The sequence below is a fragment of the Alligator mississippiensis genome, chromosome 10 (genome assembly GCF_030867095.1).
Source record: "Alligator mississippiensis isolate rAllMis1 chromosome 10, rAllMis1, whole genome shotgun sequence".
Lineage (NCBI taxonomy): Eukaryota > Metazoa > Chordata > Crocodylia > Alligatoridae > Alligator > Alligator mississippiensis.
This window is the reverse complement of record NC_081833.1, coordinates 16,645,165-16,658,088: the sequence shown is the minus strand read 5'-3', so window position 1 is coordinate 16,658,088 and position 12,924 is coordinate 16,645,165. Positions and strand designations below refer to the sequence as shown.

Sequence of the window (12,924 nt, the reverse complement as noted above, 5' to 3'; positions counted from 1 at the left end):
TGTCCTCACAGCTTGAATAGTGGTATCCTCCCTTCCCTGCAACAATTAGAGTTTCCTGGTAGCCCTGACCCCTGCTGTGGCCAAATGCACAAAGGCAGCAGTATGCAGGCGCCCTTCCCCAGCTTCCTCCCCCACGGCCAGCGGGTTTCAGCAGCATCTTCTGGCACACAGCAGAGGTCACTGAGCCCTCCCTGCCCCTGAAAGCCATGTGGGTATCTGGGCACTCACAGGTCAAGACCTGAATACGGCCAACAAGAGCAGGAAAGACAAGAGAGGCCACCTATTACAATCTGAGTCACATGGTGCCTGGTAATATCCCAGCTCTAAATTTGGGCTGTCTGCAGCATGGTTGCTGTAACAGGCTGAAGCCTTGGCAGGCCTTGCCCTTGAGTGCCAGTCAGGCTGCTGCCACAGGCATCCCAGTCCCTGCAAAAAGAATTACGTCCAGATGCAGAACAGCTGGATGAGAGGACATGACTTGGCAGCACTGTTACTTGTACCTCTGGGCAGTCCTGACATCTGTGGCAGTGGGCACTGGAGGGTGCTGGGCATCCACTGCGACCCACAGCACACAGGAGCCACAGGAATAGCACAGGGCACGAGGCCAGGGCTGCAAGAGAGAAACAGCACAGTCACACTCGGGCAATGGTGCAAAGATCCCATTATGAGAGGGATGCTCTGTGCCTAGTGCGGTCCCTCAGGGCAGTCCTGTCAAGCGCAGGCTGTGAACATCGGGCTCTTTGTGTAGGCTACCGCCAAATGCTGTCAGCCCACCCCCAGCTCTTCTGCAGACAGGCAAGTGCAGGTCAATTGATCCTAAGCCAGAGCCCAGGTCTGATTTCTGGACACTGCCCAAGTTTCCCTGGAGCCTCAACCCACTGTGCTCTGGGCATCCACGCTTGTCTGACTGGGCCCATGGGGTCCCCACCTCCAGCACTCGCTGCTTTAACCCCTGGCAGATGGAAACTTGACCTGCCTTTCCTCCTGCAATAGGCACGGGAATTGATGCAGCCAGGTGCTGTCCTGTGGTCTCTGCTCAGAGGGAAATGAAAGGTGGCAGCAGGCAGGGAGCAGGGGCAAATTTGCATGAAGGGGCTGATCTCAGATCAGGGGGTTTAAGAGAGACATGGACGGTCTCAAAGACAGACCTGTTTACCTGAGGAAGCCGAGCTGGCCTGGATTCCCACCATGGCCTGGACCCCGCTCTTCCTCGCACTGGTCACCTATTTCTCTGGTACTCGGCTGGGGTGCGGGGAGATTTCACAGTCTCTTAACCCAGGGCCATTTTCATTTCTCCACATTCCTGTGCTGCCTGCACAGACTAATGAAGCTTTCCATCCCCACCTTTTCTTCTCTTTCAGGTTCCCTTGCCCAGTACGTGGTGACACAGCCGCCTTCAGTGTCTGTGTCTCCAGGACAAACTGCTCGTCTCACCTGCTCTGGGAACAACATTGGTAGCAAGAGTGTGCACTGGTACCAGCAGAAACCTGGCAGTGCCCCTCTACTCATTATATATGGTGATAGCAAGAGACCCTCCGGCATCCCTGACCGATTCTCTGGTGCCAACTCCGGCAACACGGCCACATTGACCATCACTGGAGTTCAAGCCCAGGATGAAGCTGATTATTATTGTGTGGCAGCAGGTGGTGGTGTGTCTCCCAGTGACACAGGGCAATGGAGAAGTGAGATAGAAACCTCCTGCTGTCACAGGGCACCTTTTCCTTCCCTTGCTCTGTGAAGCTGTGAGAGGCCAGCTCAGCTGAGGCTCCAGAAGGGTGGGGACTCCTGTCTCATGGTCTTTGTCCCTGGCCTGTGCTCCTCACTCCTCCTCTGCCCTTGGTTCAGGCTAGTGCTGCTGGCAGTGGGACACCATCCATCTCTCCTCTTCCTATGGCCGGACGTAGTATGATCTGGAGACTGGCAGGAGCTTCATGGTCTGGAGATGGGGGCAGTGTGAGGCAGGGGCTGCACTTGTCCTATTGTTGACTACAAATGTCCAACTCGGGATCCTTAAAATTCTACTTTATTAGGCAGATTGAAACACTGTAATCATAAACCTTGGGGCTGGTCCCCACACACACACACATGCACACATGCACACACATACACACACACAGTAGCAGGCTACAGAGTCAGGTATACCTATCCTACAAGCGCTGGAGTCTGTCGTTGAAGCTTCTTTCAGCGTGGTGTTATCTTCCAGAAGGGGGTCGCCGGCTGGTCCTTCTGGCTGGACAGGTCTGGTCGAGTTGGAGATGAAGAGGGCGCCACTGAGGGTCACTTTTCACTGCCTTTTATCTGTCCTTGGCAGACTTTTGTGACTCCCCAGTTTTCAGGTTTGCCCAATCCAGGGGTCATTGACCCTTGTGGGACTTCCCCTCCCCCCCCCCTCGGTGGCTACTGGATGGCATCTGTCATCTGCCCCAGGGGTCGTCCGCATGTACGTGCTGGTTTGGGAGTCCGTTGATGAATTTTGAATAGGGCTCTAGGAGTGGTCGATCTAGAGATATTCAGCCCAAAAGTTGGTCCCTGGCATTGATTAACTCAGACCAGGGCTTCTAGACCTTGATCAGTGACGTTTAGAGATTTCCCTGTTGTTACATTGTCTTCTATTGAGTTCTTCCCCTGATCTGCAGCTTCCAGGTGTTAATTGCTGCCTGCTGCTACAGTGTGTTACGCATTCAATCACTGATTCACTCGCTCTTTCAGGGGCCAGTCTGATACAGGGAAGGGCAGTTTGATTCCTGCCCTTGTTAACATTGTTACAATGTATAACTTACTTATGAAACTAAATACATTCAGTTGAAAGTTGAAAGGTGAGGAGTATAAAATATAAGCTACAAATGCCATGGCACACAAATAGATAAAAATACCAAAATATAAGGGGAGATACGAAATGCACACATACAAATTTTTAAAACACAATTCCTTATCTTAAAGTGAAAGAGAGAGGAAGGAAGAAAAGGTAGAAAAAGAGAAACATATCCGAAGAGGGGAGAGCAAATGCAGGCAAGAGGAAAAGGGGGCTTTCTGCTACATTATAGCCACTGATGGGACGCACAGCAATGGGCTACTCATGTAATCACATTCCTGCTGTGCCCCCACTTGGCACCTTCTGCACCCACCACTGCCTGAGGGCCCCACTGGGGAACCTGCTTCCCCCTTGCTACCACTGGACTGCAGCAGCAAGGTAGTCTGTATTGTTCGTTGGAGAGGGACTGACATCTCTGCTGCTCACCGATACCCATACACCTACTCTGCGCAGCCCTGCTCCAGCCCCAACAATGCAGAGACTAATCACATAGTTAAAATAAGGGAGCTGGGCCTTTGCTGCAGCCTGCACAACCTCTTCCAATACATTTCAGCTTGAGTTTGTTACCAGAATGGCCAGTAATCTCTGCTAGACATCCGTTTTGATGGCTGCCAGGGAAGGTTATGTTGAGTTTAGTACTGCCGATATATTTTTACATGAATTCAGCATTTTTACATGCTGCCTTCTCATCAGGATGTGATTTAATCATGTCAAAACCACGTGTTCACTATTGGATACTGATGATACATGTCCCTCACTGCCCACAAATGCAACCCGGTGCCATCGGGTTCTGTCCCAAACACTAGGCCTTGATTTTAAACTAAGCTCACTCCCATGTGATCTTATTTTGTATCAAGCACAAGGAGTTTGTTCCACTCACCCTGTGCTGTTCATCCTGGTCTGTTAGGTTATTGGGGTGCTACAGCATTTAGCCCCTTCCCAGTCATCCTAAAAAAGCAGCCCCAACAATGCAGAGACTAGTCACATAGTAACAATGAAGGAGCAGGACCATTCTTGCTGCCTGCACCTCCTCCTCAAATACATTTCAGCCTGAGTTTGTTACCAGTGTGTCCAAAAGCCTCCTTTGCCTCTCCCCAAAGTCTCTGCTCCGTGACAATGTGATAAGGATGGGCCCAGCAGAGAGACACATCCTTACCCTACCTCTTTAGGTAACCTGAGCTGGATACATTCCTGAGGGAGGGGGGAAACCTGCTCCATCTCTGCCTATGCGACTAGTATTGCATACCTGGGTGAGGGGCTTTCTTCCTGGTGGGCTAGAGTCTGCCCGGCAACTAGTGATGTATTTCAAATTAGTTGGCTCACAGACACCGGGTGCTGGCCTCCACTGGACCTGGTAAATTAGGTCACAAGGGCTATATATGTTAAGGACTGCCTGGGAGGAGGGGGCAGCAGCCATGAGGGATACTCACGAATAAAGAAGAGCTGTACCATCTGAAACTTGCTCTCTCTCTCAAAACTCATGATCAAGGAACTGCTTGCCTCCAGAGGAAATCTCCAACAGCCTCTGGATGGTACTTGTGAGTAAGCTACCTGAGATCCAACTAGATATATAGCTTGCAGTAACTCAGATGCGAGATCAAAGGCTACCCCAGCCACAGGAGTTTGCTCGATGGGATTTCTCTGATCTTGCTCTACCCTGTATCCTATTCTAACCCTACCCTCTGTAACCAATAAAGTTCTCCTTTGTGACTGGTGCAGGAGACTTATTGAGGGGTGGGTTTAATTATGCCTAGGAGACCCCATGTGTCTGTGGACTAAGAGAGACTATCCTTTTTGGCCCCCGACTTGGGGACGTGCCCCAAGTTCTTGTATTCGGTTGGTTACCGTGGGACGATTAGGCCTGTGTTTTCCTGAGGACACAGGACCCAGACAGTCCCTTCTCGGGATGGTGGCAGCAGACGTTATCCCTGGATTCTGCGATAGGGCTCGAAAAGGGGTCTGCCAGGGCTTAGGCGCCCCTGGAGAGACACATGCAGTCCAGAAGGTGGACGGGCGTAGTGAGGTGCAAGGCTCAATGCAAGAGCTCCCCCTACTGGCCCGCCACAACCAGAATGGCCAGTAATCTCTGCTAGACATCCATTTTGATGGATAGCAGGGCAGGTGATGTCACGTTAGCACTTCCAATATTTTTCTTACATTGATTTAGCAGTTCTACGTTCTTCCTTCTCATCAGGATGTGATTTAATTATCTCCAAACCAGACATGCACTGTTGGATACTGAGGATACATGTACCTCACTGCCCATAAATGCATCCCGCTGACATTGGGTTGTGTCCCAAACACCAGGCCTTTGTTTTAAACGAAGCACATCCCCATGCAGTCTTATTTTGTTCCAAGCATAAAGCGGTTTGTTCTACTCACCCCGTTCTGTTTCTCCTGGTCTCCTAAGATACTGGGCTGCTACAGCAATTAACCCCTTCCCAGTCATGCAAACAACGCCTGAGCCCCTGGCTAAGCCAACAGCTTCCCCCGGATGGGGCTGAAGGCAATTCTTATTGCATGTGTCCACATCCACGTTGCCTCAGAGACCAAAGAGACAAAAGCAGGTGACCTTGAAGGCAGAGATGGGCTGTTCCTCACCCATAAGGATCTTTATAAAGAGTAGATACTGAAGGGGATCCTGATTGGATCTGGTTGTTTTCCTCCCAGGGGCCTGAAATCTCCTCACCATGCTCTGGGCTCCCTTTGTGGTGCTGCTGGGCACCTGGTGCACAAATGAATATGGGAGACCATTATAAGTTTGCATTAAAGTGGCAGATAAGGCCAATGCTCACGCCACATCCCTAAGGACCATCCCGGGTGAGTGTGACAGGTTTCTACCCTTTCATTTTCCAGGCTCCAGGTCACAGTCTCTGCTGACTCAGCCACCCTCCATGTCGGTGCACCCAGGAAACACCGTGAACCTCGACTGCTGTATCCACAGTGGGAGCAGCAGCAGTGGCTACAGAGTGTACTGGTACCAGCAGAAACCTAGCTCTCCCCCGCGGTACCTCCTGAGACACACATCGGATTCAGACAAGCACCGGGCCCACGGGCTCCCCGCTCGCTTCTCCAGATCCAAGGAGCTGTCCAGGAACACCTGCTCTCTAAACATCTCAGGGGTCCTCACAGAGGACAAGACTGTTATTACTGTGGCATGTGGTACAACAATGCTAAACACAGCACATCAGTCCACTGGAAAAGTGAGACAAAAACTTCCCAAAGCTGTTTTCTGTCAGGGTCTGCATCTGCTGTGAGGTTTGGTCTGTGCCCTTAAACACCACACAAAGGTTTCTTGTTCCTAGTTCTCTCTACATCCTCATGTGGTCAGACGGGATCTGAATGGGATGAGGACACTTCTCCTACCCATGGCCCCACCAACTGGTGTCCCAGCAAAAGGAAAAATGCTCAGTTCTCATTAAGAGAAATTGCCCCTACCTCTCAGGGGCTTTAGCTACAGCTAGGACATGGCAGTGTGGTGGATCTGCTCCTGTCTCACTCTGCAGATTACCAGTTACAAGGGCCCTGAAGGGCTGTGTTGTTTGGGGGCATCACCAACGTGGCCCCTTCAGCAAGATCTGCTTGTTGTGTCCCTCGCTGGTTCCACCCCCATTATATCCTGTGCACGGGGGCTGGGGTGCCTCTGCTGGGGTGAATGATGGCAAGTGAGCAGGAACAGATTTCCATGAAGGGGTATATCTCGGATCTGGGAGGTTGAGAGAGATATGGAGGATCCTAGCCACAGACCTGCTTGCCTGGGGAAGCTGATCTGCATTCCCACCATGCAGGGGTGATGTGTAGGGGCTTCATGTCGCTGCTTGTGCACCCCCTGAGCATGGTGGTGCACCCCGTACAACAAGGCACCGCTCGCCACCCCACTGCTGATACAAAGAGCAGTGTCTGCAGGTGGTCCGCAATCCCCACTGGTCTCCTCTGATGCTGCCGGTGTTGGCTTTGGGTGGTTGCTGACACTTGGTTGGCGCTTGCCACCACCCACTGCAAATAGCGCTGGCAGGAGCCATGCTCCTGCCACTGCCAGCGCAGCCGTGCCTCCCCAGCTCCCGGGGGCACGTATCGTTCAAGCCACCATGGCCTGGGCCTTGTTCCTCTTCACACTGGTCACCAATTTCTCTAGTATTAGGCTGGTGTGGGAGGAGATTTCACAGTCACAGGGCATGGAAATGATAGAGTAAAGGCTGTGTTTTTGCAACAGAGTCCACTGTGCTGATCAGGACATCGGCATTCCAGTAACCCTCTTCTTCTAAAGAAACCATCCTCCTTCCTTCCCAGCAACTGACCATAAAGAAGGGGCTCCCAGTGGTGGGTGCACTATGGGTCTGCAGAGAAGACAGGGACTGAGAGGAGCCAGAGGCTTGTCCTTGTGAGGCCATGCTAGCACTGGCTGCAAGGGGTCCTCTGAGGCTGCTTCTTTGGGGAATCCCATGGGAGAGCTTTAGCCAATTCCTCTGAAAAGGGGCCAGGGACCCCACGTGAGATGGCGGTGCATGGACACTCCCAGGCCCAAACTCCCAATGACAACAAAGCTCCTTGCCCTCCCTCCTTGGAGCTTCCCTGACTTGAATGAGCAGGTGAAAGGGAAAAGCTGCAGCTCAGACCCCTCCCTGCCTTTCCCCAAATAGATGGCTGGTCATGGTGCTCTGCTTGGTCACCTGCCTGGGGAAAGACAAGCACCGTTGCTCTCCCCACGGCATTTCAGTGCTGCCCATTGACTGCTGCTGGCCCGGGTGCACTGTCCCTGCAGTGGCAGCAGGAAGGGGCCCTGCCCACACCAACGGCACAGAGTGCAGCTTCCTTGCAACATGCTGTGACAGCCTGTCTCCAAGAGAGGGGTAGTCCCGGGTAGAGCAAGCTACCACATCCCAACTTCTAAAGTAAACACAGAGGGTAAGGAACCCAATGCCAGGATTGGTAGGGACCACGAGCATCGTCATATTCAACCCCATGCACATGCGGAGCACTACAACTCGTCAACAACTCCCTGGTCAGTGCTTATCTATCCTCTTCTGGAACATCTCCAGTGATGTCGCCACTCTCTGCTTTCATTCTCTGGGGATCAGTAAGTCTGAGAGTGGCACAAATATATATTGCTACCCAAGTGGCAATCATTGGTTTTTCTCACTGCCCAGGGGCATTCTGGCATGCATGAAAGGGGCTTGAAGGCCTTCATGGCTACTCTGTCCTGGGGCCCAGAGTGCTACCTAAGTGCTATCTTCATGAACAAGAAACTCATTACCAGTGAAATCAGGATGGTTCCTTCTGCACCTTCCCCAGTGGCCTGAACCCATGAACCTGTAGCAAGCCCAAACAGCCTGTTCCATGAATGAGGATCAGAGCAGTCACCTGGCAATCATCCTAGCACATGCCTCCCACAGAGCAGCTCCCCTGCCTGTGGGCCCAACCTGGCACAACTTTCTTTCCCCAAAGCACAATCCCTGCACTCTGCCTCCTTTCCCTGCCTCAGCCTTGCTTACCAGTTCCTATGCGGAGTGACCGCATTCCACTTTGCTTGTGCCCAAAAAGCACTGAGCTGAGTTTGCTCAGCGTGTAGACAACCCATAGACCTGCAGGCATAGCTGGGTTATGTGAAGCCAAAACAGGAAGCCATAGGATTGCTCCAGACAACTCCAAAAAAGCCCTCAAAGTGGCAACAGGCAGCAAACCCCACCTCTAGCTGTCACTAGCACCTATGAGGAAGAAACCTTCTTGTGCTATAGGAGGCGGACCTAGCCTAATATCAGGGACCAGTCAGAGGAGAACAGATTAGCAGGAAGGAGGAGTTTTATTGTTCCTCTACTGGGGGGTGGGGACGGGGCGGGGAGAGGGAGATCATTATAAGAGGCAGATACCGCGGGGCATCCTCAGAGAAAAGAACCAGATATCTCCTCACCATGCTCTGCGCTCCCCTCGTTGTCGTGCTGCTGGGGGTGTGGTGCACAGGTGAGAACAGAGGAAGGGTTAAACATGCTTTCAACTTACTGCTAAAGCCAATGCCCACACTGTTTCCAGGCATGACAGACATGTAAGCAGGCTGTAACAGGTTTCTACCATGTTTTCCAGGTTCCAGCTCCCAGTCTGTGGTGACGCAGCCACCCGCAGAGTCAGTGTCCCCAGGAAACACTGTGAAACTCTACTGCACCATGAGCAGTGGGACCAGCATCAGTGGCTACAATGTGCGCTGGTACCAGCAGAAACCTGGGACCCCCCCTCGGTACCTGCTGTATTACAAGTCAGATTCTGAGAAGCACCAGGGCTCCGGGGTCCCCGCTCGCTTCTCTGGCTCCAAAGACACGTCCAGTAACACCGCCTACCTGACCATCGCCGGTGCCCTTGCGGAGGATCAGGCTGACTATTACTGCGCTGTGTGGCACAGTAGTGCTAGTCACAGTGATATAGTGAGAGGGGAAGTGAGACAAAAACCTCCTCTGCTCTGCCCAGCCAGGGCTTTATGAGAAACTGGAAAACTGGAATCTGCTCCATACCCAGAAACATGCAGGGGTGGTAGCTTCTGCTGAGTGCATGAAGTGTGCTAAGTTTCAAGGTCATAAGATTCAGGGTTTTCTGGGAAACTGCACCTCAAAGTCCTGAGAGCAAACCTCATGTCATGTGTGTTTGTGTTAGGCAACAGCAGGGTGAAAACTGCAGGGGTGGTAGCTCTCGCTATGGCCACAAAGCCTGCCAGGTTTCTAGAAGATAGGTGCAAGGGGAGTCTAGGTTCTGGGGCCCTGCATCTCTGGCCACAGGCAGGCAAAACTCATGACATGGGTGCTTGTTTCAGGTGAGCCCTTCCTGGTGCTGGGGCCTCTGCATAACATGGCAGTGTGCCCACAGTGCAGGGGGGTCCCTGTCACTCCCAGGCCCAATCCCCCATGACCAGCAGGCTTTTCACCCTCCACCCCTAGAGCTTCTGATCTCAAAGAGCAGAGGAATGGTTAGAAGCTGCACACCCGCCCCCCCTGCTCCCCCCCATATCCTCTACCAGCACCTTTGGCCCTGCTATCTCCCCACACAGATGAGCCAGCTGGGCCACATCTGGGGACCCAGCATCCCTTCCACACAGGGCCCCGGCCACTGTCCAGACCTTCCCCAGGCATCAATACTTAACCAGAATGGGCCCAAGCTCCCCTCTGGGACTGAACTTATTGGAAACTAGTGGCAAAGGTTTGTGGATCAGGGCCATGACAAAGCCCTTCAGCCCGGTTTGTCATCCCCAGTGAGACAAACTGGGATTCTGCGCCCCGTGAACCGAGTGAGAGAGCAGGCCTGAGGGCTCCTCGCTAGGATTAGCCCTGTTGTCTCTGGTGCGGGGACAACGCTCTCCTGTCCCGGCAGCTATAGGGACGTGCACAGAAAGGTGCTCTGCAGCGTGACTCTCCCTGCACAAGAGGAAGGGGAGGTTGAAGACACCGGCAGCAAATTAGGAGGAAGCAGATATGCCTGAAGGGGCTGTTCTTCAGTTCAGCAGGTTTAAGAAAGAGTCAGAGGGTCCCAGCCAGAGACCCTGCTGCCTCAGGACGTGGAGCTGGTCGGGATTCCCACCATGGCCTGGGCCCCGCTCCTTCTCGCTCTGCTCACATACTGCTCAGGTGTGCAAGGGGAGATTTTTCTCCATCTCTTCATGCAAATATATTTACACTTCAAGGAGCCTTGGTGACTTGACTCTGAGTTTCAGCCCCTCTGGGGACTCACTGTGAGATACACGAATGTACTGAACGTGCAGAGATCTAAAGTGACTTTTCGCTGAATCTCCTCTGCTACCAGCCTGCCAGCACCCCATCCGCCATCAAGTGACCCAGCCCCTCTACAGCCATCATAGTCCAAGCGTTGACCATCCCCTGGCATTCGCTGCGCACCCAGGACCTGCTCCACCCCAGCCTACCATGTCTACACACCATGGCTTCTCTTCCCAGTGTCCCCTGGGATTCCTTCTCACAAGCAATTTAGACTGGACATTAGGAAGAACTTCTTCACAGTTCGAGTGGCCAAAATCTGGAATGGGCTCCCAAGGGAGGCAGTGCTCTCCCCTACCCTGGGGGTCTTCAAGAGGAGGCTAGATAGGCATCTGGCTGGGGTAATCTGAACCCAGCACTCTTTCCTGCCTACGCAGGGGCTCGGACTTGATGATCTATTGAAGTCCCTTCCGGCCCTAACAGCTATGAATCCATGAAAGCCCAGGAAGGGGCTCAGTCCTGGGGATGGGGCTGGACAGAACCAGACTGAGACTTAGGGTTCAGGTGGGGAAGGTCTGCAAGTCCTCCAGGTTGAGGAACTGCTCTGGGCATTCACACTTGGGTGACTAAGACCAGGAGGTCCCCGCTTCCAGCATAGGCTGCACTGACTCCCACAGATGGAGACTCATCTGCCCTTTCCTCCTGCAATGTCCATTTTAATTTATTTAGCCAGGTGCTGTCCTGTGGCATCTGCTTTTGAGGAAATGAAAGGCGGCGGCAGCCACTGTGACTTCTGCTGCCCCTTCTTCAACCCTCCTTCCCTTCCTGCTACTCAGGGTCCTGGGCCCTTTGCTGCCCAGAGCTGCCTTGTGGGGTGGGATAAGTGGCCCAGCTCACACCTATTTGGTAGGACAGGGCAGAGGCCCTTTATCTGGCCCTTGGTGAGTCATTGCTGGCTGTTCCTAATCACCTTCTACTCCTCCAAATCCTTAGAAATGCATTCCCCGAGGACCTGCTCCATGACTTCTCCAGCCACTGAGGTGCGGCTATCCTGTCTATTATTCCCTGGATCTTCCTTTTTCGCTTTCAGAGCCTAACTATGAATGAGACCACAACAGTAGGGACTGGATGAATGAAGCTCCCTCCTCCCCCGACCCAGTTCCCTGCATTATACCCTTGGAGTCACACAGCAACACACTGACAATGTGCCAGTTATAGATTTTGCTTGTCCTCAGCATGGCAGCTTCAACTGCCCGAACTCCTCCCAGGCCTAAGCCTGAGATCCAGACAGGCTGGTGGCACAAACACATTGGTCACTCCAAGACAAATAGTGTCCTGACATGGAGCAGATGGCAGGAAGGTACAGCAGAGCAGCTCCAGGCCTAGGGCCGCTGCAAAGCATGAAGCAATGCCAGCTCCTGCTGCTAATGGTGACAGTGCCTACTGTTGGTCCTCGCCACACAAAAGTGATGCCAGGGCTGCTGCCCTGCTCACCCCACCTCAGTTCTGCTCCAGAACTGGAGCAGGGGAAAGGGCATCGCAGTGCTGTTACTTGCAGCTGTGGGGAGTCAGAGGTGTCCTGGTGGCAGCCCTAGCAGTGAGCACTGGAGGGCACTGTGCACCCACTGTGACAGACATGGGGACAGCATCTCCTGATTAGCACAAGCCACAGAACAGGGCTGCCTGGGAACAATGCCATCACCCTTCACACAACAGGGTGACTTTCTCACTCTCAGAGGTTGTAGCACAGGCCCTGGGGACAGCCCTGTCCTGCACAAGGGGAAACTGGGGGGCTCCTCTTGCAGCTTAGTGTTGAATGAACTCATATCATCCCCAACTCTGCCTGGATGCAGGCACATCCTGGCCTGCAGATTCCAGGTCACAGACCAGTCCTGAGGCCCGGATGCTCTGCTCAGAGAATATGTGCATGGCATCTACTGCTTCCCCCACCCCTTGATCCTGCTTCTCTTCCTGCTTTAGAGGGTCCTGAGTACTTTGCCAGCCACTGCAGCAGGTGAAAGACCTATCCTGCTGCCTGGATGTTTTGCCCAGAGAATATGTGTATGGCATCTTCTGCTACCCATCCCTTCCCTACCCACCCACTCATCCTCGTCTGTTTCTTGCTATGGAGGCTCCTGAGTACTTTGCCAGCCAGCAGCCCAATGGTTTGGCCTGGTGCACATCTGGAAGCAGCAGATTCAACGTGGGTGAAGGCATGGATTTATCCCTGTTGCAGGGTGGGTGCAGGTGCTGGAGAGGGCTGTCTTGGGCTGGTCTGGGAGAGAGCTGGCACTCCTAACATTGCTCCCACTCACTGTTCTGCCATGGATCCCAGTGCTCTGACCTGGCACCTTGCCCCTCGCTCTTCAGAGCAGGGAAAGTTGGGGGGGGGGGGGGACCATGTCACAGTGTGGGGTGGGGCAA

At 53.2% G+C, this 12,924-nt stretch overlaps 2 gene segments (V, D, J or C); both read left to right on the top strand.

Moving 5' to 3' along the window:
• The first annotated feature begins 1,164 nt into the window (after positions 1–1,164).
• LOC102577131 (immunoglobulin lambda variable 3-21-like) lies at positions 1,165–6,341 on the top strand. The segment is given in 4 exon segments: positions 1,165–1,234; positions 1,362–1,643; positions 5,669–5,974; positions 6,319–6,341. Coding segments are annotated over 4 exon segments (657 nt in total).
• A 2,380-nt stretch (positions 6,342–8,721) lies between these two features.
• Positions 8,722–10,621, top strand: LOC132243471 (immunoglobulin lambda variable 5-37-like). The segment is given in 3 exon segments: positions 8,722–8,770; positions 8,891–9,225; positions 10,592–10,621. Coding segments are annotated over 3 exon segments (414 nt in total).
• Positions 10,622–12,924: the final 2,303 nt, after the last annotated feature.